At 42.5% G+C, this 25,740-nt stretch overlaps 1 protein-coding gene across 1 annotated transcript in view; it reads right to left on the bottom strand.

Moving 5' to 3' along the window:
• ERBB2 (erb-b2 receptor tyrosine kinase 2) overlaps positions 1–25,740 on the bottom strand; it is a 377,312-nt gene that overhangs the window by 110,107 nt on the left and 241,465 nt on the right. The window contains exons 6-13 of the mRNA XM_086924358.1: positions 23,438–23,553; positions 22,014–22,155; positions 19,785–19,901; positions 14,088–14,214; positions 10,333–10,388; positions 9,801–9,891; positions 8,317–8,516; positions 5,924–6,056 (exon numbers count right to left, since the gene is read on the bottom strand). Of these exons, the coding sequence (XP_086780484.1) occupies positions 5,924–6,056; positions 8,317–8,516; positions 9,801–9,891; positions 10,333–10,388; positions 14,088–14,214; positions 19,785–19,901; positions 22,014–22,155; positions 23,438–23,553 (982 nt within the window). The remainder of the gene's footprint in view (positions 1–5,923; positions 6,057–8,316; positions 8,517–9,800; positions 9,892–10,332; positions 10,389–14,087; positions 14,215–19,784; positions 19,902–22,013; positions 22,156–23,437; positions 23,554–25,740) is intronic.

The following is a 25,740-nucleotide window of genomic DNA, read 5'->3' as shown; positions in this document are numbered from 1 at the left end:
TCGCAATTTAAGGAATCTCTAAATAGCGATTCCTTAAATTGCTCTTGCATTTAAGGAATCCCAAAATGAGATTCCTTAAATGCAATGCATGAAACCCAAAAAAATAGCGATTTCGCTAATAGGGGGAGCAAATTACCATGAAGTTGAACCTCGTGGTAATTTGCTAAAACTTTGAAAAATGCACTTTTGTGCATTTTTCAAAGTTACATGTTGCGCACACACATGCCCTTAGGGCATGTGTGTGTGTAACATTTGCACAGGTCCATTTCAGGGGTGCAACAGGGTGTCCTTTGGACACACTGGCACCCTTGAAATAGCGGAACATTAGCGATTCGGTAATAGCTAATCGGTAATAAGGAATGTCTTTCCCATTCATTCCTATGGGCCTTTAGGCCCATAGGAATGAATGAATGGGAAAGCCATTCCTTATTACCGATTAGCTATTACCGAATCGCTAATAAGGAATCTGTAGGAATCGCTAATAACATTGCGAATCCTACATGCATCCCGTTTTGCGAGTCTTTAATAGCGATTCCTTAAAATTCGCTATTAAGGACTCGCAAAACATAACTTTGATGCATCTGCCAGATAGTCCTGTAAAATGACAGGGCTTGTCATGATATATGGATTATTAACCATGCTAACAGCATTTTTAGTGTGCATTTGTTTTTTAATTGTGATACATATACTGCATTTCAGAGAACTATAGTTTAAATAAATATTATAAACTTCCTTCGTGTCTCCTGGTGGATACGTACAAGTGAGGGAACAAAAGGGTGTGTCCTGTTACCACTATCCCTGAGGGGGTCAAGAGTGTTGTGTTCTGGGGTGCCAATTCACTTGTTTCTCTGATAAGGTTATGAGAGCAAGTGAGGCACTATAGCTAGTCGGACTTGGGCTCATAGGTACTAAGGTGGTATGGTGACTCAGTCCCTGCATACTGCTGTTCTATGGTTCTAAGCATAGTTCTGTTTTAAGAGCAGAATCCCGGCAACAAAGGTAATGGGAGGCTGCTTGCAACAAATCTCAGCCACTTGCAATAGCTTGGGACAGCACTCTAACCCATCGTTCTTTTGCTCACCATGCTACTTCAGTTTAGACCCAGCCATGTGCAAATCAGTTTTGACTGCCAAGCCAGGTCCTCTCTGAACTGGAACACCAGCAACCCAGGACCGGTTTCACTCTAGTTATCAAAAACTCATCGCCTCAGAAAACTTTAACATTAACCATTTTCTTTTAAATGCCAGATCTTTACCTAAGCATGCTTTGAATTTTTACGATTTTATCCATACTTCAAAGCTGGGCACTGGGTTCATAACAAAAAGGCTAAATGAGTGCTCAACATTTTTGGCCAAGCTATTACTTTAGGCTATATTATCTTGTGTTTAGACAGCTCCACTAAGCCTGCGAAGGTCACCTCTGGGCAATGGTATAATTGTTCCCCTACACTCTCACAGATTTTGTGTGTATTTTCCTTCACCTTCCCACCCTAGAAAGTCGTTTGTTTATGCTCTTAACAGTAATACATTTCCAATCATTTCCATGCTGGGAAGGGCTTGGAGAAAAGTTTATGAACTTTCACCAATTTCAGAGTCTGTGAATCTTCACAAACTTACAAGTGTTACCACGCTTTGAAAAAAGTCCACTTCCCAGCACGTGGAGCCTATTCACAAATTTAAATTTACAAGTAAGTAAATCTACATGAACACTTAGTAGCAAATGTATTATTTTTTGCTATTTACCATTTTCGAGTGCCAACTCACGACAAAGTGTAAACAGTGGGTGGAGTCAAATCTATGTGTAAAGTTACTAATAGTAACTTTTAACATTTAGAAATAGTTCTCAACCATCATAGCCGACATCTCCTTATAGTAAAGTATAAGGAAATGTAAAAAGGTTTCTTAAGCTTTAAAAAATATCTTTATGCTAAATATTAATGTAAATGTATTTTATATATTTAAATTAAATGTAGACTAAAATAAAAAGATGCTGCAGCATTATTAACTTTAAAATTAATATTTATTTAATGTAAATATATTAAATTACATTTATTTAAAGGTTTATTTAAAAATCTACATACAATATGTATATCTATTTATGAATATTAATGACTAAAAGGTATGCATAACATAACGTAAATTATGAATTTATTTGAGAAAATCAAAAAAATCAAAATATAAAAACGTTATTAACATAAGCATTCAATATTATTTTAAGATTTGGTATGTTATTAATAATATTAAATTAAATGTATATATAGTTATTGTTATTTACATTGTTATATTGTGTTATTTTAAGTTCCTTTCGCCATTATTTTCTATAGGAGGGCATTGCTGTACCAGTGGTAGGCCATGTGTGGTGCTGGACTTACTGCAGGTCTGAGATGGCATATATTTATGTCTGCTTTTGGAACCTTTTTGACTGTAGCAGTTTTAGAAGTGTAGTTTGTGAACAGCAATGGGCTTTATGTTTTGTGGGTGGGTGCATGCCTCCCCTTATACACCCCCTAAGCCTTATTTAAATACCTCCATACTCCTCCCTAAGTTTTCCCAATTTTCTAGCCACTCCGTATCTCTCTCACATTTAGTAGTAAAACATTTACATATGTGTGGAGATCTCCGCAGTCAGGACAGAGATCCCTACACATAAAACATATGAGAGGCAGGGTAGGGGACCTCCACACGTAGGTTTGTGATACGCATTTTATAGTATGCGAGTAGTACCATTGTAGTATTACTAAACATACTCAAAAATGCAGTTTGGGAATAGGCCCAATTGTGTAGAATTAACTACTGCATAATATTATACAAGTGGAAAGTCAGCTTATATGAATGACTTGCAGTACTAACCTCTTCACTTCAGCATAGAAGTTAGATTTACACAGACAAGGAGCTTTGTAAATTGCTTAGCCATTCAGTCTTACCAGATCATTGGAGCCAACATCATTATTATGTCAACCATGTTTATCCGAATAGATTCTAATGAAAGACATGCACAGTTCATGCAGAGTTTGTCCCTTTTTGGCCAAGCTTTTTTGCTTTTTATCATTTTCATATTTAGCTGTAGTTTCAATGGTCATCACATCTCTTATTAGAATTTACCTTGAGTTCCCTCTTATTAAGGGAGTGAATGGCCTATTCCTCGCATTATTACTGTTGATTCACCTATTGGAGTTACTGGAAATTTGTCTTTACATTTGAGCATGATTAGCACCATTCTTTTCTTAAAGTGTTGGCTACAGGATATATGATGTTAAACAGTGATGGTCTCAGCAAGGAGCATTGTGGCACTTCCATAACATGTGTATTTGTAAAGCGCACATTCACCCAAGGGTATTGTGGCACTGAATAAAAGACGTTTATTGTTACCCAACTCAATGGTGCTCATTTTATCCACCTCAGAAAGATGAAAGGCTGAGGGGACCGGCCGGGATTTGAACCTGTGGCCATGAGGTCAAACATCGGCCCCTACAGTGGGCGCATTAGTCCACTATGCCACCAGAACCCGCTAGGAATTTAGACTTTGTGATCGACTGGTACTGCCAGTTTTTGTTTTGCTATAATTGGCTATCTCTGTCCTGCATCCCACCAAGACCAATTCAAGACAGCAAGAATCAAAAGTTTATAATGGTATATATAAATTCTGGTTGGGAGATTAGTTCCATGCAGCTTACTCTATATGGGTCACATATTGGTGAGGTTTCAGTCTGCCTTTGGTCAGGCTTTACAATCCTAGATCTCAGGAATGCCAGGGAATGACCCAATGTCATCCTTTGTTTGTATTCAGAAACACAATAGTTTTAGAAAGTCAACATAAAATAAAATTCTTTTATCATTATTTTATTTCTCCATTATTTTCTATGGGTGCATTTTGTAGTACCAGTGGTTGGCCATGTGTGGTGCTGGACTTACTCCAGGTCTGAGATGGAGTCTATTTATGTCTGCTATTACCTGCAGGAAGAATGCTCCCGTTGCAAGCCAGAAACCCTCCCCGCTTTCAGTAGGCTCTGGGCCAGTGATTAATTTGTAAAAAAATAAGTGCCAGGACACTTGCCAGGAGGCCACTGCAGCTTCCAGCGACCTTTGTTCCTGCCAGTACTACCAATGACCGTACCAACACAACTACTAACCATAACAATCCTACAAGTAAGATAATTAGACTATTCCAGGGCCCCAACGCCATAAGAATGGCGTGGGCAGCCGGTATTAGTCATTTTAACCCGTTCCGCGCTGCTCGACTTTTCACGCTGTGCAGGCGTTTTATTGAGTGGGCGGAGTTCGGACGGTCCCGGACGGTCTCCCGCACACGCCCACCATGACGCCGGATGGCTGGGGGCCGTCCGAAGCACACAAGGGGTTAATGTACACTGAATTAATATACAATCGCTATTGTGCTCATCTCTAAACTAGACAAACAGCGCCACCATGTATGTGGCAGGCTATCATAAGTACGAGTGTTAACAATTAGGTGCCAGTCCCGAGCCCAGGACACCACTGGCTCAAATTAAGCATTGATCTGCGCACCTAGCACCAGGAAAAGCTGATGCACAAGTTTCAATTTCAGCCAGATACAGCCTCACAACTTCACCTTCAATGTCCATTATTTGCTACTTCTCCAACCTCCACACCAATTTCTAGTGGGTGCCTACATAAATTTATATATTGATCAGCAGACTTGGTGTGTGATTGGCTAATTCCAACCTGGCAGAATTTCACATCTTTTTCAGTACTTCATCAGAAGGGAGATGCTGGGAGGTCCTAGTGTACAAAGATTAATTCGATCTAGTGCAGGCTTTTCCAGCAGAAGGTCTTAATGATGATTCAAGTTCTACGGCTTTATGGGCCACATGTACAAAGCATTATTGTGGCCAGAAATGACAGATCGGGCCATTTTCAACCGCAAAACTGCTTTTACCAATGTACAGACCAGATTGCATTTCTGTAACACGTTATCTAATCGCACTTTGTGTTTGCAATTAGGAATTTGGAAGCGGCGTGTTTAGCGCATCACTTCGTAATACCAAATCTGAATTGTGTGTGTACAAATGTTTTCCGATCGAAATGTGGTTGCAAAACATTTACACCTTACCACCAACTCAAAGCAATTAGAGACATGGGGGTCAGCTTTCCCCAGCAGGCCACCATCCCTGTGATTTCTGCGATTTCCAATGGGTCGTAAATTAAGACCTACCTCTTTAATATTCATGAGGTAGGTCTATCTGCGACCCACTAGGAATCGCAAAAAATATGAAACACACTTTAGTACATTAGTGTTTGCAATTTACCAAATAGCGAATTGCAAAAATTTGCTATTTGGCAATTGCAAACACCAATAATGTTAGTACACGTGGCCCATATATCTCCTTCTCAGAGAGGCTAACTGGCATACATTGCGTTGCATTATCATTTGCAGTTAACTGGTTAGTTTACCTCTACGGGTTCCGCACAGCGCCAAGATGCTCCTTGGAGTGAAAGTTGCGTTATATAAATTTCGCATTACATTACATACATATTTCATTTAACTAAATCTAGTGCTCCCTGAGTCCCCTCTGAAAAATATCTAAAAAATTTGGGAGATGGAATCTCCATTTGCTTTTACTTTTGGGGATTCCTAACAACTAGAACATATTATTTTGTTTGAGTATTTTAATACGTGTCTCTATGAAGAATCTAGGCTATCCTGACCCACCATTTATTAATGTGGCTTAAAGGGCTGATGGTGCAGGATCATTTACAATGACTCCTACACTTTACTACCAAATTGCAAGCCTGGACTCTTTGTTTGGTGATATATATTTAGTCTTGGCACCAACAGTTACTTTCCTATATCTTTTTTCAGCTATTCTTAAATCGGCCATGTGCTCTGTTTGTGGCATAAAGAAATAGCTTTTTTTTGCCATCATCCCATTTCAGGAGCCACTTACCCATCCAGGATGTTACAGGATTCCACGCACTCCTGCCCCCGCAGGAACCGGTTGCAGGTGACACACTCGGTGGGGCTTGGTCCCCAGCACTGTCCATTGGCACACAGGGAGAAGCAGGCCAGCCCTGCAAGTTCTAAGAAGAAATGGAGTAGACAAGGGAAGTTAGTGGACGGTGAAGAGAATATGGAGCAGGACGGGTGGATGTGGAAAGAACAAGCCGAAACAGTTTGTAAAAGCTCTGGAGTCAGCTTACACAGACTTCCAGGCTGGAAGACTCAGCTGAGAAGGTGGCAGATGATTCAGGCCTAGGTTGTCAGTGCTAGAGATGACACACGCTCAAGCCTTGCGCTACAGAGGACATACAACTGGGAACAGAGGGGCCCAAGATGTTGGTGCTTGGGAAGAAATAAATGAGAAGGGGAAGGATACAGAGGGTGAGAGGTTTTGATGATGAATAAGAGATTAGCACAATGCTAGTGCTTAAACATGGTTAGGGGAAGACTAATTGGCTGAAACATGGAACATGTGTATAAGGTGATCATCCAAGAGAAGAGGTATGTTCAAGAGTGGAACAGCAGAATCAACAATGCATGCACATGAGGTATAGATGCCATCCTGGAATTGAGACAATAAAGGATAACATGGCGCCCAGGTTGGTTATGATGTAGATGGAATTTGGCTCAGATAGAGAAGCATTAGCTAAGGGCCTGAGCTAGGAAAGGTTGAAACCATGACCCAAAATAGCCTTGATGGCATAGAGAAGGAGGCCGGAATCTAAAATGTACCCCCTATGACAACAAACAAAGGTCCTGATTTAGATCTTGGCAACTGGTGATGGATATCCCATCCGCCGAAATATAAATCTCATTGGATTATATTCCATTGTGACTGAGTAACCCGTCCACCAAGATCTAAATCAGGCACAAAGCTCTTAAGTTCCCGACAGAACTCCTAGAGTTCTCACTGTGGGCCCTTTTTAGGTCTTGCAAACAGCTTTATCTTTCTGTTGTCGAAGACCTACGGTGGACCACACAGATCCTTCCAGCGGGCTTTTGGTCAACCTACTGCTTACAGTTGGTTGGCCTTCTGAACAATCTGCTAGAATCTTAGTCAATAGATTTCCTTCCACTCATTTGGGTTGTCCCTCACATGGAGCATAGCTTGTTTAGTATCCTTTTGGTTGGCTGACTTGTATCCTTCGTTGGCTTCACACCAGGAAACTATGATTTTCTTTTGTTTTAATCACTCCAAGAGAGTGCATGTGTTTTTTTGCTCTCTTTTCCATGTGCAGCCCTTTTCCATGCTGACCACCCCATCTCTTAACATTGCTCTGCCATAGGTTTGTCAATTGCTGCCCCACCATTTCCCGTCCTGCTTTTTGTTTTCTTAAACAATCCCCCACGAAGCTCCTCAGTTGCTCCAACTCCCTGCTCCTGCTGCTCGTCCAGGTTTACTTTACCCACCACCTTCTCCAACCTTGCCCATTCCTTTGTGTCGTATTCTTTCCTTTGTTTTTTTAAAATTAATTTTTCCTTTTGGGAGAGCCAGGCAGCTAGAATTTGCTGCATGGCTTCTACTAACTTTTAAAGTGTGCCTTTTTATCACTTTTATATTTTTTATTTCTCTGCTCCAAGACAGCTGTCCACCATTTTAAAATTGTAAATTAAAATAAAAAGAAAATGTCAATTGCTTCATAATGAGTGCATGTATGGTGATGCATAGGCACATCTACTTCATCACCTGTTTATTGCCATAGCATCATCAGGCATATATGCGTATGCTTCACAACGCATCATCACAATCTGTTTTCTGTCAATGCTGCTCCACATTGACAAAAATGCATTATTTTATTTTTTTCTGATGTAAAATCCAATGGTAAAGCTAAAAGGTTTGATAACACCGCTGAGGCATGCCCTATTCACCTTGCCTATACTTGTGGCTATAGTCATCTAACTTGTTACTACACTGCATAACCTATTGGTTCCAGCTCTTGAAGATGGGGATGCAAAACTCAATTCAATACCCTTATTACAGCCCTAATGTGTTGCCTTGCAGCTTCACCGAAAGATGCAGACCAAAAGTACATCACCCTGAAAGCAGAACTGACATTCTGATGACTCTATGCTCAACAGTCCTCTTCTGCCGCATGCCTGTTTGGACCTAAAGATGGCGGTCTAGGAGATACTATCATGAAGGAAGAGTTGAAGTCCAGATGTTTTAGACTCTAGCTCTTTTAAATAGGACATCATTCCCACCGATAGCTCTGCATTCCACACCGATATTTCTGCATTCTCCTACAGCACACTGCAGACCCTCGGTCAAACAGAAAACCCCATCTAAAGCTTCAAGTCCACCTTAGTCTCTATGGAGTCCCCCCAATGAAGCGCGCTTACTGCACTCTTCCACCGCCATGTTGTTGGATTGCAGTAGCCCTTGGTGCTGGTTTCTGAGGATGGAGGCCCAGGGGATGGTGTCCATGAAGCAGAGCTGGGGGTTCTGGTGGATCAGCACCAGGCCGCTGCTGATCTCTGTCAGGGAACGCAGCCCCAGTGAGGTGATGGCGAGACCGTGGACTGTCAATGAATAGGCTCCCCTAAAACAAACAACAGAGATGGGATTAGAACCCAGGAGTAGCGTGCCTGAAAGAACAACCAATGTGTGTTGAGTGAAATACTTCCAGGAAGCTGGGGCCACAGAGAGTCTCACACCTAACTCTGACATGACACTTACTCTAAAGCTTTTCGAGACCTAGCCTGTTTCAAATTGCTAATAAAACAACCCTAAATACCTGTAAAATATAGCCATCTCGAGACTATGAATCAGGATTATTTGCCTTTCACTCAATGTTTCAACAACCCAGATGTATTTTGGGAGCAGGAAACTATGCACATCCAAGTAATGTCCTTTCTCTTTAGTGGTCTGCCTGATTTAGAATCAATTTCTCAGAGGTGGTATATTTATCAAAACCACAGGTTTTGGGTCTGAAAAGCCTTGGGAATAGCCAGGTGCATGTCAGACACACCTGGCATTATACAGAGGCAACTGTCAAATCTCATACATGGTTGCATTCCATCAGGGCAGATAGAATATACACCAGCCTTGAAAAAAGAGGAAGCAGAGGAAAATACGAACTTAGTTACAAGCAGTGGGCACTCTAGGGTGTGGAGAGAGATCTTCTTCTCAGGGGAAAGCTCTCTTAATGAAGCCACTACCAGCAGGAGGGGCATGCTGGGGTTGGGTCTGGATCTTTGCAACCTTCCTACCTTTCTCTTGACACCTCCATCAGCTCCAAGTATTCAACACGAAGGATTGCATAGAATACAAGGGCACTCTTTTCTTAAGGAAGATTTTCGCCAAGAGGTTACTTAACAGACAGATAAGCCTCTGTGACTTTCTGGTTATACAATTGAATTCTGAAACAATGGAAGGAGGCTCATAGCACAGCAAGGGAGGAAATTTATTGAGCACCCGTGAACATGGCCAACAGGGAGCAGCCTGACCAGCAACTGCCTCTCCGCTTTCAAAAGCAACATTCCAATATCAACATTCCACTACAGCATGGAAAGAGCCAGCATCTTACCCTCAACATTATTCCATTGCAACATAGACAGAATCATTAAAACTTACTCCTTACAACACACAATATATCAATCTCACCTACAATTATTTAGAGCACTTCGATAAATTTAGAGCACAAAGAAAAAAAACTTCAGTTATCTATAATAGCACTCATATCTGTGGAGTAGGACCGGCTGAAACTCTGGAGGGATCACCTAAGCAGGGAAAAGTTTGTAAGTCACCGGTTACTTATGCGTCACCGAGCTCCTGGGTCCCTGTGTAGTAATGCACTTCCAGCCATGGTTCTCCAAACACTCACCTGTGCAGGGTTCTCCCGCGGATAACTTTCAGGTTCTCAAACACACTGAGGTTGGACAAAGTCTCCGGCCAAGACTCAATGTATAAATAGCCTGAAACACAGCGGAGGAACAGGTTACTTTCTGCTACACATTCCAGACTGATCAAACCTACTCTCTACTAGACATATATTTTGCAATATAATGTGTTCTCTTAGCATCTTGTTAAAAAAGGGTAAACAAGTTATTTCCGGAACAGGAAGAAGATACCTCTAGAAATTGTGGGGAGGGCTCTTAAAGAGGGTATACGGGAAAGCAGACACTCCTTTAGCAAGCTCCTGGAGGGAAGAAGCAAAAAGTACACCCGGGGATGGATAGGGAAGATGAGACATGAGAGGTCTTGCTTTTGGGAGGGTGATGGGGTAAAGGCGAGCAAGGGATCTACTTAGCCAATTAGTGGGGGAAAGTTATCTCTGGAGGAAACGCTGAGCAAAGGCAGCCCCAAAAGAGATCCTGCTATCTTAATGTCTTAAAGGAAGGTGACATTTCTCATACCTGTGATCTCCTGAAGGTCCCTCAAAACATTCAACTGCTCCGGGTCCAAGGCGCCTCTGTTGTTTTGGGAGTCAGTAGTGGTAGAGAAATATAAAGTAAAAAAAGTCAGAAAGAGTCAGGAAGAAAAACATTAGCTTAATCTCCCCCTTTCCAGCTCTATCTAAGAACCTGCCTCATAGGCACATATGAAGCCAATCCTGTATCTCCCTGATTGCAAGCTGATGCACTAACTACACTAGCACAAGCAAACTTTGGCACAGGAAGTCCAATGTTGACATTCTCCCCCAGCTGGATTGGCACAGCTAATCAATCGTCTCCCTAGGGCTGGACTGATACAATGTAAGAACGCAGTACCTGGCACAGGAAAAAGAAATCCCAATATCCCTCTTCTTAGGGCTTGTACCCTCGGGGAACAGATTGGCTTTTCAGGGTCTTCACTGAAAAGAAAGAAGGCCCTCACTCACCAAGATGACATGCTTCCTCACTGGGCCCCTCCTCGCCGTGGTGACATCAGGTTACATTCGGTCGGCTCTCCCTGGGTTTCTTTTGAGGTATATGCCATCCTAAATGGTGGGATCATATGGTACCTAAAACAAGCATGTGCAATGCAATAGGTCCCGCATTTGCAAGAATTTAATCTATTGGCAGTGTAAATGACAGTGTAAATGCCTTTTATTGATCTGTTTTGATTATTAACACATACATAAAAGGCATTGCCATTTACAATGCCAATAGCTCAAACTCTTGCAAATGCGAGACCTATTTCATTTCAAAGAGGCAGCCACCATTGTCCCGGGGTGCTTGGAAAGTGACAGCACATATGGCACTCTAAATGTTGCAGGAAAGCATGTGGTGCCTGCAGTAGGAGAAGCTCATTAAATAAAATAGTGCATACAGACTAAATAAGACATACCCTCTAACAACAGATGTAAAAGGGCCAGTCCTCATGGGAGATTACAAATAAAGGCAAGTCGGTACATGGGGGGGGGACTAACAAGCCTATTAACTAATCAGAAGCCAGCATTTACAAAGGACAATGAAATAAGCCAATGAAAAATATGGGTAGAAGTGGGCGGAACTTCAAGTCCATACTCTAATACAGCATGCTTTGCAGAGCTGCCCAGGCTCGACCTAAAACGGAGTACAAATTTGTAGGGGGGTGGGGGCGGGGGTGGGGGGGGAGTGCTGCATTATACGGTTCCCTGATTATACCTGTGTTAATCATGTGATATCGAGGGACCAATACATCTCTCTCATCCCTCTCTTGCTATCTCACTTTAGAAAGCCAAATACACCTCCATTTTTTTCGAAAGAGTTCCACGGGAAGACCACCATGTCGACCTGAAGTCACCACAGTGAGGAAGGGCCCAATGAAGAAGCAAGTCACCTCGATGAGTGAGGGCCTTCATCCTTTTAAGGTATTTTCCTTCAGGATATAAGGCCTCAAAAGAGGGATCTTTCTCCAAGACAGGTACTGCATTGGTACAGATAATTAAGTGAGGAAATATTACACATAATTTCTTACCTTCTCCTCCCACCTGTTTTTGTGTATTAATTAATGGGCTAATTCAGCTCAATGCCTATGCTTGTTGCACCGATGCACCTTTTCTCCTCCTCACCTTTTATTTATTTATTTATTTATTTATGCATTTTTATATAGCGCGGACTTTACCCGAAGGCGTCAGAGCGCTTCACATTAGGAACAGAAATGAAACATAATGAGAAACATTACAAAAGAGCAGATTACAAGAACATACGTTACTTACATAAGGTAATAGTGACGATTGTGAGCAAACAAAATACATGAGGTAGTAAAAATTGTGAGCAACCACAAATACATGAGGTAGTAAAGGTAAAAGTGACAATTGTGAGCAAGAGCAACCAAAAATACATGAGGTAGTAAAGGTAGGTGTGACAATTGTGAGCAAACAAAATACTTGAGGTAGTAGAAATTGTGAGCAACCAAAAATACATGAGGTAGTCAAAAGTGCACAAGAGGAAAAGTGACAAGTGTGTAGTTATAAGAGAAAACAGAGTATAATTTGAGGTATAATACTGCAATAAGTGCTAGGCACAAGAACAAGCGTTACGTAGGCAAGGTGGCACTTGTGCAAGTCTGTGTGTTACAAGGGCAAAGTGGTGTGTGCATGTTACAAAAGGGCACCGAACACCAGTACATGGAGAATACTGCAAAAAGGCAGACACTCCAACCACAGGAAAAACACTGGGAAGGCACTTCCATGGTCATGGAAAGTAGAAAATATCAGTAGTGGGAAGTCTTCCTCCAAATAGCAAGAGGACGTGAATTACTTTTGGAGGTGTCTCTGGAGGAGGAGAACTTTGAGGTCCCTTTTGAAGGCCTGGGAGGAGGCGGTGGTCCGGAGCTGAGGCGGAAACGAGTTCCAGATTCTCACTGCGTTGCCTGAAAAGGATTGGGCCATTGTTCTTTCCTTCTTGAAAGTGGGAGGTTCAAGCAGTAGATTCTCCGCATTGCGTGAAGGTCTAGAGCCTCCAGAGAGTTTCAGTTTATTCGCCAGGTAGCGGGGAGAGGAGGAGTGCAAGGCTTTGTGGGTGATACAAGCGGTCTTGTAGATAGCTCTAGCCTCGAAGGGAAGCCAGCGGAGGGTGGATAACATCGGTGTGATGTGATCGCTTCTTTTGGCCCCATAAATGAAACGAGCTGCTGAATGGAAGACAGACTTAAGTGGGGACAGGTGAGATTTGGGGAGGCCAGTAAGTAGAGAATTGCAGTAGTCTAGTCTGGAGAGGACCAGCGATTGCACCAGGGTTATAAGGTCCTGCTCCGGGAAGAAGCGACGGATTCCCCAAAGAAGGCGCAGTTGGTAGCGAGCAGATTTTGCAATAGAATTGATGTGGGGAGTTAGATTGAGTTTTTTGTCTAGAATGACACCAAGGGATTTTGCGCTGTCGACAATGATGGGTTTATTGTTTAGTAGATTCATCTGATCCATCCATGATTGAACCGGGGGAGGAGAGAGTGAGGAGGAGAAGAGGAGGAATTCAGTTTTGGAGGGATTCAGAATCAATTGATGAGATGACATCCAGTTTTGAATGGAGTCGAGAGTGGAGCTTAGGATGGAGAGGTCATGAGTGGAGGCAACCTTGAGGTAGAGTTGAGTGTCATCTGCATAGAGATGATAGTGAATCCCGGATTTGCTCAGGAGGTTTCCCAGTGGTTCTAAGTAGAGATTGAACAATGTGGGTGCAAGTATAGTCACCTGCCTCCTCAGTGTTGAACTGGAGTTCCTGCTATCTGCCTCACCAGCCCTTCACCACTTGTCCTCCTTGTACTGGACCAGCACACCTGATCAACTGCCTCCCCTATGCCTGTCTGGTTCCCTCTCATAACCAGTGCGTAATTTGTAAGCAACTTAAGTGCCAGGGCTCTCGCCAAGATACCGCTGCAACGTGCACCACACATTGCCCTAGCAGCACTATCATTGATAGTACCAACACAACTACCAACCATCACACTCCTACAAGTGTGACAATTAGGACTATTCAAGGCCCCAAAAGCTATAAGAATGGCTTAGGCACCAGGTAATAATCATTATTAATGTATATTGAATTAGTAATTGACTGCTGTTGTGGTCATCTTGAAATTGGTCAGACAGTTCTACCTTGTGGCAGACTGTCACAAGCACCAGTGTTGACACTTAAGTATCAGTGACAAGCACTGAAACCACTGGCTCAAGTTAAGCACTGCTTTCATCCCAGTCACATTCTATACTTACCCAATGAAGCTATCTTGCATGAAAGCCAGACTCCCAAAGATCTTTGTGCAGCCACTAAAATGTTTGATGTTGTCAGAATTCACAGATGAGACCCCCTTCAGAAAGTCCATTCCAAGCCCGTAACAGACTGCAAAGATAATGGAGGGAAGCTTAGATTGGTGCACAACGGTACGAAGAAGTAACTCACCTGTAACACTTGGTTTGCAACTGGGCATTCTTGTAGATTCTTTGGCTGTGCATAGTCCTGCACTTAGTGGTTTGAATGTTTTTTCAAAGTTTGAAAACATCCTCAGCAGAGACGTTTTAAGGCGTAGGCATAGTGGGCAATTGCCCAGGGCCCCCACCTTCAAAGGGGCCCCCTCGGAAAGTTAACTTTATTTATATTTGACTTTTGTCTCTCTACCCAGTCATCTAAGGATTTTGGGGGTCCTGGCCAAAAACTATAGGATTTGTTTTTTATGATCCTGTTAAAATGTAACATACACTTTAGTATTGTTTGGCATCACGCAATTTTATATTAGCATGACATTGAAACTTAAATTCAAATGTGTTCTCTACATGGGCCCCAAAGTAAGTCTTGCCTGGTACCCCCAAAATCCTTAAGATGACACTGATCCTCAGGGTGTCAGCAGAGACTGAAACTGCTTAAAACCCAACTGAGATGACGCCGACAGGGCCCCTCCAGTCGCTGCGCTTGGAATGCACCAAGGCACTGCTGCGATGTAATGCAGCAAACAGCTTAAGTGATCCTTTATCATTGTCTCAAGAGGAAGATTGAAGGATGCACAAGAAACAATGTCAATATTACAGTGAATCAAGAGGGCTCTTTTATGAACTGGAATAAGATGAGTTTAGCATTAAAGCATGGAAATTTTGAGAAAACATTTTTAAAATTAAATACGATGGGGAGCAAGTGAGTTGCATGTTTTCCTGGTGACTACGGAACTCAATAAGTAAGCGCTGTGACAAGACAGATGAGGTTGCAATGGTTTATCCACTCGCCTTGGGCTTCCCTACGCGCTGTGTCTATTATGAGTTAAACCTGGGAGAGCTTAAGACTGTTCTAGTGCAGTGGAATAATGTGATATGCCCAGGTGCCCAGGTGATGTGATCCTACCCAAGCACAATGTGCTCTAGCTTCCAGATCTCTTTGCCTCATCCTCTCTTTCTAACTATCATTTACACTATTCCATCAACTTGATCTCCTCCCAAACCAATAACTTGGTTTTAATCGCACTGATACAATCTCTACACTGTTTAGACAACAGTCAGTGAATTCACAAAGCTTCCTTTGTGTAAATTTTATAATCCACAAAATAATAATATACTTAAAAATCAGTTCATGTACTAGTGCTTTGATAAAGTGTATGTAGGTGCCATGTTGCCATCTCTTTTCTTTTTTGAGAGGTGCTCAATGAATTGTTCATTAGACGGTCACTAGGCCGGATTGCAGCTTCAGAGGGCAGAGGAGTAAGCTGCCCTTATAATAGTGGAAGATGTTTGGCACACTTTTTGCTAGGTTGTACATGCTACTGCTCTCTTTCTATGGAATGGCTGAAGATTAAGGGTCCGATCCACAAAGGAAAACTTAGACCAAAATACTAAGTTTAGATCTAAAGTCTAACTTTACTATTAGCAAAGTTAGACTTTTGGTCTAAGTTTAGACCAAAAGTCTGACTTAAGGCAAAAATCTAACTTTGCTATTAATAAAGTTAGACTTCTGGTCTAAGTTAGACTTTTGGTCTGAACTTAGACCAAAAGTCTAACTTTACTACTGGTAAAGTTACACTTTAGGTCTAAACTTAGACTTCAAGTCTAAATTTTGACTTTTGGTCTAAGTTTACACTTGTGAATCGGGGCCATAGTGTGTAGAACCTTTTCTTCCCAGCAACTCTGATCGGAGTCAAAAATTCTGCCTTTCTTCTCCTGCACACTTTATGACAAGTTAGACGGGAGTTGGGAATCTGATCACTGCTAGGTTTTAGAATGCATGGCACCAGAAGTAGTTTGTGGGTTTACAAGCATTGTCTCTGAAATAACCAAGATCTATATAGGAGTGGCAATGTCCCAATGTTTAATTCATTTGCTGCGCTATTTGTCGCTTCATCGAAAGACACAATGTCGTCCAAGTGTAAAATCCAGGAAAGTATGAAGTCTTTCTAACTCGCTGTAGGGCTCCATTGGTTCGAGAGAAGGTGGAAGTCCTGATCCTCTTCTTTCATTAGTAGACACTCAATATTATGAATTAAAGAGCTTTTGATGTCCAAAGCAACATCAGGGATTTCCTGTTCAACACCAATGTCCTCAGAAAGATCATAGGGTGCTTTAATATCAAACTGCGGACCTCTAATGTCCTTGCCATTGAGAGATGCTACAGTAAGGGCTCAACGTTGACAGGGGGTGGGCATTACATCAATGGATATCCGTCAAACCCTGAGGGTTTCAGATATGGTCCCTGTTCAGTCACAGAAGGACAAGATTTAGTCCACCTTTTCTGCCTTAAGGAAAGTTCCCTGCAAGTGCCTTTGCCTGAAATTTTCTAAGATCACCTTAATTAATTGGTTTTAAGAAGGCTTTCTCAGTGATTCTCAGCATCTTGCACAAAATTGCTTGCCCGATCTCACAATTTAAAGGATTTTATTATCTACAAGATAGACCACTGTGCTTGTCCTTGTGAGACAATCTTTCCACCCAGAAGGAGCCTCTGCCAAAGAGAGCATGCATGGTGTCTACAGAAAAAAGGTTGAGAGAGAAGCACTTCTGCTGAAACTGGAAAATATGAGCTGCGACCTTGGAAAAATAGTTGAAGCAATCAACTGGACACTTAGTTATGATAATTGACATTGAGTTAAGACAAAAATAGAAGCCTTTAAAAAGGCAAAACCTCTTGTGGAAAAAAAAACAAATTGCTAAATGTCCATGATGGGACATGGCATCTGTTAAAATCCTTAATGTAGCAGTTCTTTTATGTCACAGTCTGCATACAGTACAGTTGCCAGCTTTAATTTTTCAGTTTAAAACAGGTTCACAGACTGGTGCTTTGGATTAATTAGCTGTTATTTAAAACAACGGTTGCCAGAATCAGACTGTATTCTTCTACGGGCCAATTTCTTGTTGGAATTTGTTTTTAAATTATTTTTTAAATTGCAGATCTATGTTTAATAATGTGTTACAGTGTCCACCTATGCATGAGTTTCTTAATGAGTTCAGAGTGTATTCCCTAATTTTGCAAACTTTCTAAGGCCCTAAGATTTACAAGGTCGAGCAGTTTGGAGCGCTAGTGGTGCTTCGCAGCCTGTCCTTTCTTGGTGTGGGCCAGATGTTTTTTTTCTCCTACAGGTAAGCAAGGGGCAGGCAGGAGACAATGCAATGCTATGTGTTGGCGTGAGAAGGCGTCATGTTAGGAGTCAGTATAGTTTGTCCAAATCCATCATGGCTAATCTTCCATGTGTACCTATGGGGTCTATTAAATCCATCATGGGTCATTTTGCTAATTTCCTGTTTTCTGGCATCTTCTAGCTCCTCCCCACCGTTGCATTCCATATTATCGCTGTGATTTCTGACCCGTTTTGAGACCTTCTTAGGGGTTTTATTTTTCCTGAGTTGTCATCGGATTGTCTTCTGGGATTCCTTTGGGCCATGCGTGGGTCACCTCTGGTGGTAACATGCGTAAATCTTCTGTGACATCCTGAGTGTTATCAACGTCAACCCCCTGGTTGGAGATATTTTTATGCCTGCAGTTGTTTCCTCCAATTTACTTTCTCAGGTGCTTTGTGTGACAATCATTTGCTTTGTGTAACAATCATTTGCTTTGTGTAACAATCATTTGCTTTGTGTAACAATCATTGGCTGACAAAGTGGCTACCTGCCTGGTGAAGAACTTCAAGTTTACAGAATCACTGCTATGTCTGGGACTCAAGAATGATGGAGCCAATACTGAGCCAAATGTTACATATAATTGTAGCATATTCAGACTATCCTTCATTCTACAGAACTTGCACCATGAGTGTATGAAGAATATTCTTTCACCAACTAGGACCAAAGAAAAAGGTTGTGCAGGGTCTACCGGACCCGTTAGGGCCATAAGAATAGGCGGCAGAAAGATGTTGACATTAGACGGAAAGTCTGCTTTACATACTCTGCAGCACTCTGTTTTGATGAATTAATTTACAGTAAAGGAGCTGTACTATGAAACATTTCACACATTTTTAACTTATTATCTCCCATACACCTCATCGATAGGGAGGTGTACACATGCTGCTTAGAAGACTCCACTGTGTGGACCCTTGCAAACCACAGTGAGGGGGGCCCGAAGATGAAACATGCCACTTTGGAGGGTGAGGCCTCCGTCTGTTTTAAGGAACACCTCAACTAGCGTTAAACTATCCTTTGGGCATTCTATTCCAGGCCGAGAGGCACCCCCCACTTTGGGTTAGGTACTTTATTGTGTGAAACTGTATGGTTGGGAGGACGTACCATTGATAAGTGATTCTCCTTTGTTGTTGATTTATTGTGGGGCCAAATCATCTTTTCATTCTTCAAAGGGGAATAAAATAAGCACCAAGTTGGGTAATGGTAGGACCTATTAAATTGCTCCTAAACTGAACCAGAGTGGTAATATTCAGCCAATAGATTCAAGTAAAGGTGTGTGTGTGTGTGTGTGTGCAGTTTCTTTAAAAAGGTTTTTCAAAAAGGTGTGTCCATTTCACGTAGGTGGGGCTTAAACCTCAGCTTTTTACTTTAAACAAAAGCAGCAAATTCCTTTGTCTTGGAAGGGTGTGGAATGCAGGGAGCATTATTGTGCAGGCCTACACTTATTCCGTGGCTTCTGCTTCAGGTGTGGCTAATATGCCATATAGTGGCTGAAGCTGGAGTTGCTGTGTTCTCTTTTTTGGAGGATGCTTTTTCAGTTTCAGAAGTTTTTTCTATATAGTCACACATAAAAAAAAAATATGTCATGACTGATCAAACCTATTCTCTTGTCACTCCTTCCTGGCTCCTCTACCCGCTCCCTCCCATTCCATCCATCCTCTAATATTCAGCTTCAGCATCCTGGAAATGTAGCCAAGTCCCTACTCGTCTCTACAGCATTTAGTTCAGGTTTCTACCCACAAGCAACTCACTTTGTAGCTATGATCTATAGCTTGGCTCCCTTCTACGAGACCTATCTCTAGCCCCACCACTATGCTTGACTGCTCTTCCTAGCTCAGTGTCTATACCTGACCCTTCTCTGGGTCCCTTTATACACGCTCAATCCTAAGCTCCAAGCAATATCCCTATGCTTGACTACAACCTCCTAGCCACACCACTATGCTTTTTCCTCCACACCGATCCCCATCACTATAATTGTGCGCATTCTCTTTTCTCTTCTACTTTGCTTCTGCCATTCTCTCAAGCTCTACTGGCCCTCTCCTCAATCTTGACACATCCTCTGACCCAGAGCACCCAGACCCTCCCAACAAGTCTACTACTGCTTGAATCCCTCTACCAAGTCCTACCACTCTGCTTAACCCTCTCCACCCAGCGCACCTGCTGGGCAAATCCCTCCCCTCCGAGCACTACCAGCTATACTTGACCTGTGACACCCCTTGTGACCAGCAATGCTTGCTCCCTTTCTACATGCACACTATGGTTGATTTATTCCTTCCTGCCCCACTGCTATGGTTGGCCCTCTTCTACCACCCAGCTGGCACTCACCTTTTGGGCAGGACGTGCTGCACTTTTCACATTTCTGGATTCCATTCTGCGTCACCTCCTGGGTGTTCTGAGGGCACACAAGTGTGCAAGAACCCACCTCAGTGGACAGGTAGTTATCTGGAGGAAGAGAAGCAGACCCTTAATCTCTGTCCCATCAGTGGCTTCAGAAATCATGCATCAGACAGGAAGCAAGGCACCAGCAACATCCCCACAATATCACTGTAAAAGGTTAACTGTGACATCCTGCCTCTATATGTTGGGTTCAGTATGCCCTGTATGTTTCTTGACCAGTAGCCTGGCAACCCGAGATCCCTGTGCTATGCTCTGACATGATTTGGTTGTTTCCACAGCAGAGTGTGATACTGGACTGCGGTTACGCATAAAGTTCCTCCGGCTATAGTTGACACCCTCTAGTAGCCAAGCCAGCAAGTTATTGACAACTGACAACCTGCTGGCAGTGGTGACTACCGCGGGGCACCGTTCAATTACAGAAACTTTCCCCTTCTTTATGTGTGTTGTGTAATTCTGCTTGTGTGTGGTGCAAATAGAGATCATGTGTTTTATAAATGACATCTAACCAAGGAGGCGCTGTGAGGCACACGTGTCCATGATCAAATAATAAAGGCTGCTTATTGGTACCACTTAGGGGTTTTACCTTTGTCTGGTATCTAGCCTCTTCCTTCTGGCTAAGTGAATACAAAATAGTGGCTAAAAAATGTGGGTTGACCATATATACCTCAGGTCTGACCAGAAACAAGTTCCCATATCTGAATGTCTCAACTGTGTGGGACCAAATTCAAATTCATAAGCCTCCAGCGCCCATTCCCTTTGGTTTAATCTGGCAGATGTCTGGAAAGAGGGGAGACCTCATTCAGTATGCCTGAAGAGTCTTGCCAGTAAAACACACTTTTAAAACCAGTTTTGTGCCTCCCATTTTCTATATTGTGGAATCGACATGAGGGCATACCCTGTGGTAGAATGATGGTGGAAGGTATGATTGTTGACCCTGGTTTCCTGCCCCTCAATAGCCAGTTTACCTGATTCACTTTGGACACCGAAATAGGTTTGCAACTGAGCTCAAAGAAGGTGTCTTACCCGGGCCAGGGTATCTCCTGTTGCAGTTTCCTCTTAAGCCGGGGGCCAGTCGTAGGATCCTGAGGAGCCTTTACTACCCTATGTAAGCAGAGGATCTCTGACCCTGCCAATAACATGGCCCAGATGGCTGAACTCTGCATAGTGAATGTCTAGAGAAGAAACGGGTGTGTTGTGTGCAAGAAGTCCTTCAGTCACAGATGTCCTGATCTGAAGAGTCTCTATAAATTACTATATCATTTCAGGGTTGAGGACATACTGCAACCAACAAAGGTCTGCACCTGTTGGTGAGTTGGAGCTACTTGGCCCTGTGGGAGCCTGTATCAACCCCCTGGGTTCTTGGCTGACAATGGCTGCTCTGGTCTGAAACAAATTAAACTAACTCAGAATGTCCTACGGTTTGAGAGATATCGCTGGTTGAAGGTGCTGTATAACCCTAACCGTAAAAAAAGTTTCCCAGTTGCCCGTGGGAGAAATGCATACTCCAGATTTCATGGGTGCACATGCCTACCCTGAAGAATTTTATCCTCAACTAATCATTTTTCAGATAAAGGCCTGGTTAAGTTTTGGGACCCCGGGAGGAGCCAGCGAAGAACCTCAGCCAGATCCTAGCCTCAGTCGTTCACCTGTTGGGACTATTCCTGACAGGTTCCATTGTCGTCTGCCACCAATCACAGGCTCCCTGGTGGCTTTCTAATTGGGCATGTGAACTCAGACTCAGGAGAGAATGAAAAGAGTAGTGTCTATATGCCACAACAAAGAGAACTGTTCAGGTTTGAGAATTAGCCCTGCTGTCTGAGATCTACACTCAAAGGTTCTGCAACCTCACGGATCAATGTGCTATCTGTGACCTGAGCCTACGTGATCTGTGTAACTTGCATAGTGCCCTATTGTGCTATAAACATTCCCCCACACACATACATAACCTGAGGCATCAGCTGGAGAGAGCTGTGAAAACTAAGCTTCACCCCTATCACGTGAAGCCTGAGTCTGTAAAATATGTGTAACCTAAGGGATAGCTTTATAGTGTATTGCCTGAGCTAATAAGGTCTGTGGCCAGAGCCTGTAATATGTGCTCTCTTCACTAATTAATGTGTGCTCCCCACATCCCCTCACCCCATCTGGAGGAGCTCTTACATGGGCATTCAGTCACACAGCTGGCACCAAAGGAGTATCTGCCATTCTCGTTGAGCACAGATTCAAAGATTTCTGGGTGGTAGGTCCTCAGAGGCGGGCAGTACCGTGTACAAACACCGCTGTCGTTGAAGTGCTGGCAAGCCTGAAAAAAAAGACAAACAAAGTCACAATCCTGAGCACCAATTGGTTGTTTGAAGGGGGTGTGCCCTAGGTGATCTCTCTGATTGGATCCTGTAAGTCAGAGACCTGTTGAACCATTTGGCGAGGACAGGGCTCAAAGCTGGGGTTCAGTATTGTCCCCCAAAAGATCAAGAACCCCCAACATTGTCTCCTTTAAATACACAAAGTACTAACAGTGCATTTAAACAAAGCAAAAAGTGTCAGCACTTTACTTTAAAGAATCCCAAATGCCTATATTGTTCCTTTGAAAGTTCAGATGTGCCAGTACAATTCCTTTAAAAGCTCAAAGGTGGATGTAGCTTAAACAAGGTTTGCATGCAGGAGTGGTATTGAATAACATGAAGGGACAAAGAAAAATGGGAGCACCATCTAGTTTTGATAGGTAGGTTTAAGTTAATGTGTGCCTGGCAGTCTTAACAAATCGTTTCTGTATCGCGGTTGATAATAAATATAATACAATACATGGCTAACGATAGTGCAAGAATAACAATATGGAACAGGACAGGTGCAAAGTCATTGGATTTTGAATTACACTTTGAACGCAAATTACGGAAGGCGAATTCAAAATAGATTAGAGTTTGGCAAAAATTAGAAAAATGTATGGTGGCTATATAAATACAAAAAAAATCAAGAAACAGTTGCTGCTGCTAGTCACACATGGTCCTACTTGCCTTGTATGCAGGAGTCAATAATGATTGTAGGGTTCATCCCTAGTTTTCATGAGGTATTTTTAAAATTAATAGTATTGTTGCCTGTTTCGAAAATTACAGTGTCATGGTGGTTAGTCCTGAAGGATAAGGGACTCCAATTCCATCTGATTTTATATTGTTGTCACTGCTCCCATATCAAACAATGTAGTAATCATAGATAGTAATGCTCAGCTGAGAAAGTAAAAGAAGGGCTGTCTTTCCTCCTCAGACCACTGATGGGAGTGTGTGGTCTTGGCGTGTCATTCATTGTCTTCAGAGTAAAGTTAATGCTACGAGGCTAGGAGTTACCATCACAGTTTTTCTCTCCTATAGTATACATTAACTCAATATTCCAAACCTAGACTCCATGGGGGGGGGGCTAATACATTTAACTTATTGTAAGCTACTACTATCTGAGTTGACAGGTATCAAGTGATTTAAAAGGTTGGAGTTTCTCGGCTCCTTTGAATCCCACAGCCTAAGTTAGACGTGAGAATAAAGCAAAGGACTTGTGACTAGGACAGAATATGGCAACATTTCTTTTCATGGGCTTACCAAGCAGTCCGAGTTCTTGGGTCCTGTGCAGCCAGCAGCACACTGTTCATGGCAGCAGTGCGTGGATAACTTGCCCTTGCACCTCGCACATCCGCTGGCACAGATGGTCTGCGTCACTGTAAGGAGAGATACAGAGGAGTGACAGAAATGAGAAATAAACAGAAAGGGGGAGAAACAGAAGGAGGAAACACAAAGCAAGCATGAACCTGAGAACACAGCAGACATAAAACTAAGGCCAATCGTGTCACACCAACAATCCTCTTATAGGAGATAACATTTTTTTGTTTCCATTTATGTTTTTTTATAAATGCAGTCTATTTAAATAGGCATTATAATTTACATCCAATTGAATACACCTCTAAAAAATAGCATTTAAACTCAAACATAGAGAAATTATGACCCTATGCTAAGGTTGTAGTAAAAGTAAAAACTAAAGAAGGCGGTTAGGCTGTTAACCTTTGGTGGTTTGGAAGACTTGGGGCTGTTTTAGATCTTGGCTGATATGGTGCAGCCATCACTTTTTCGACAGTATCACTAGCCGCCTACTTGGCGGGCTGCTCATTCGATTTAGTTGTTGGCGAGTCCATGGATGAAAGCCATTCAAGTGCCGGCGACTCCATCAGGATTTCCCTTCTGTGTCGATGGCGCCATAGGCAAGCGACTGTCGCAGGGAATTCTGCCAGGCTTATCGCCAGCCTAATTACAATGTGCCTTTCCGTCGGGACAACTGTGGCGGGGATACCTTCATATTTAAGTTGGTGGATTCGAAGGAAATGAGATCCAAACTTACCTTGTTTTCTGTTTCTCACTTCCGTTTCCACCTTGAACACCATTGTCCATGTCCGTCCGTTGTTGCTACAGCTTGACCATGACGCTAATCAACTCCGTTGTAACCAGGATCAAAGGTACGTTTTTTACACAGCTGACTATGAATCATGTGTTAACGTTTCCTTTAAACTCGTGTATTTTTACATTGACCTTACATGCCATTTTATTCGTAAAAACATACTGTAAACAGTCTGTCAATGCGGACAGTAGTTCAGCCAGCATACATCGAAATACGGGACGGGACTCCATCCGATCGACGGAGTACTTGTAACCGCCGCAACGGAGGGATGAAAAGAGTCCCACCTTGATCAAAATCTGGCCCAGCATCTTTAGAGTCCCCCATCTAAAGCATCGAATAGGACATTCATGAATTCAGAGAGAATACTAACAATAGATAACTATTTCCACATAGAAGTAACTTTTCTTTTTTCATTATGGAGCTGTAGCTAATGTTTATATAAAGTAATAGTAGGGTAGGAAGTTAAACCATGCATTGATTGGGGGGTCAGAAATTAATGTAAAAAGAGATACGAACAAATTGCGCAGGTAGACCTGAACCACCAAGGTATCTATCCTGGAATCGGGATCCAAACAAAAGTAATTTATTGCTCACTGATCTCTGAGTACATTTGTGATACAAACTTTACTGATACCAGCAGGAATGTGGGGTAGGTGTACCTGGCAGTGGCTTATTTGGCGTGTGCTTTCAATCACAGCACAAAAGGCAGGGGTGTAAATGGCAGTAGGGGACAAAAATATCTAATAATCCATACGGCTGAGGAACAATTCATCATTGGTTAGACAGTGAAGGCACAGTGGTAAGAAGTTCTAACTTCTGAAAGTATGATAAGAAAAAGACCTGCCTCCCTGTCTAGATGATATGCTTACTGGAGACAGGCAGGGATGTACTTATTGAATTGAGATTTCTTCTCATGTTTTCTTTCCACTGGCCTTAAAAAAAACTGTGACCTGAAGGTGTGCATAGTTGGTTACTGAAGACAAGAACCCAAATAAATCACCAGTCTTACTTACATTTTTTGAAACAATGCCTCAAATATTACCAGAACAGGGAAAGTCACCTCATGAAGGCCAAATATACAGTCTATGGGAGGAATCCGGTAAAGTATTTAGCGGTCAAGGGAAATCAGCACCATTTTTGAGGATGCAGATTCTCATTACTACAGCGTTCACCGTTCATATCTGAATCAAACTTCTCGAGCCTGTCGTATCCAGTAGCGCCTTGCCTAAATTGTACTATTCTGAGTCTTTCACCCATTGAGGTGCATGAAATTGCTCATGGATGCTCTTGAGGAGAGACACTCCTCGCTATGGTTTTCTTTTCTTAGGTGTTTCTCATCTGCATAGTCTTCAGAAGTTCTTTGCTTTCAAGCCCTCCTCCATCTCTAACTCAACCTGTCACCCATTGGAGTAGTGGAGAGAACATGGTGCATATGAACAAAAAGCTCAGCATCTGC

The sequence above is a fragment of the Lissotriton vulgaris genome, chromosome 5 (assembly GCF_964263255.1).
Source record: "Lissotriton vulgaris chromosome 5, aLisVul1.2, whole genome shotgun sequence".
Classification (NCBI taxonomy): domain Eukaryota; kingdom Metazoa; phylum Chordata; class Amphibia; order Caudata; family Salamandridae; genus Lissotriton; species Lissotriton vulgaris.
The sequence above is the reverse complement of the archived record's forward strand: the minus strand, read 5'-3'. Positions and strand labels throughout refer to the sequence as shown.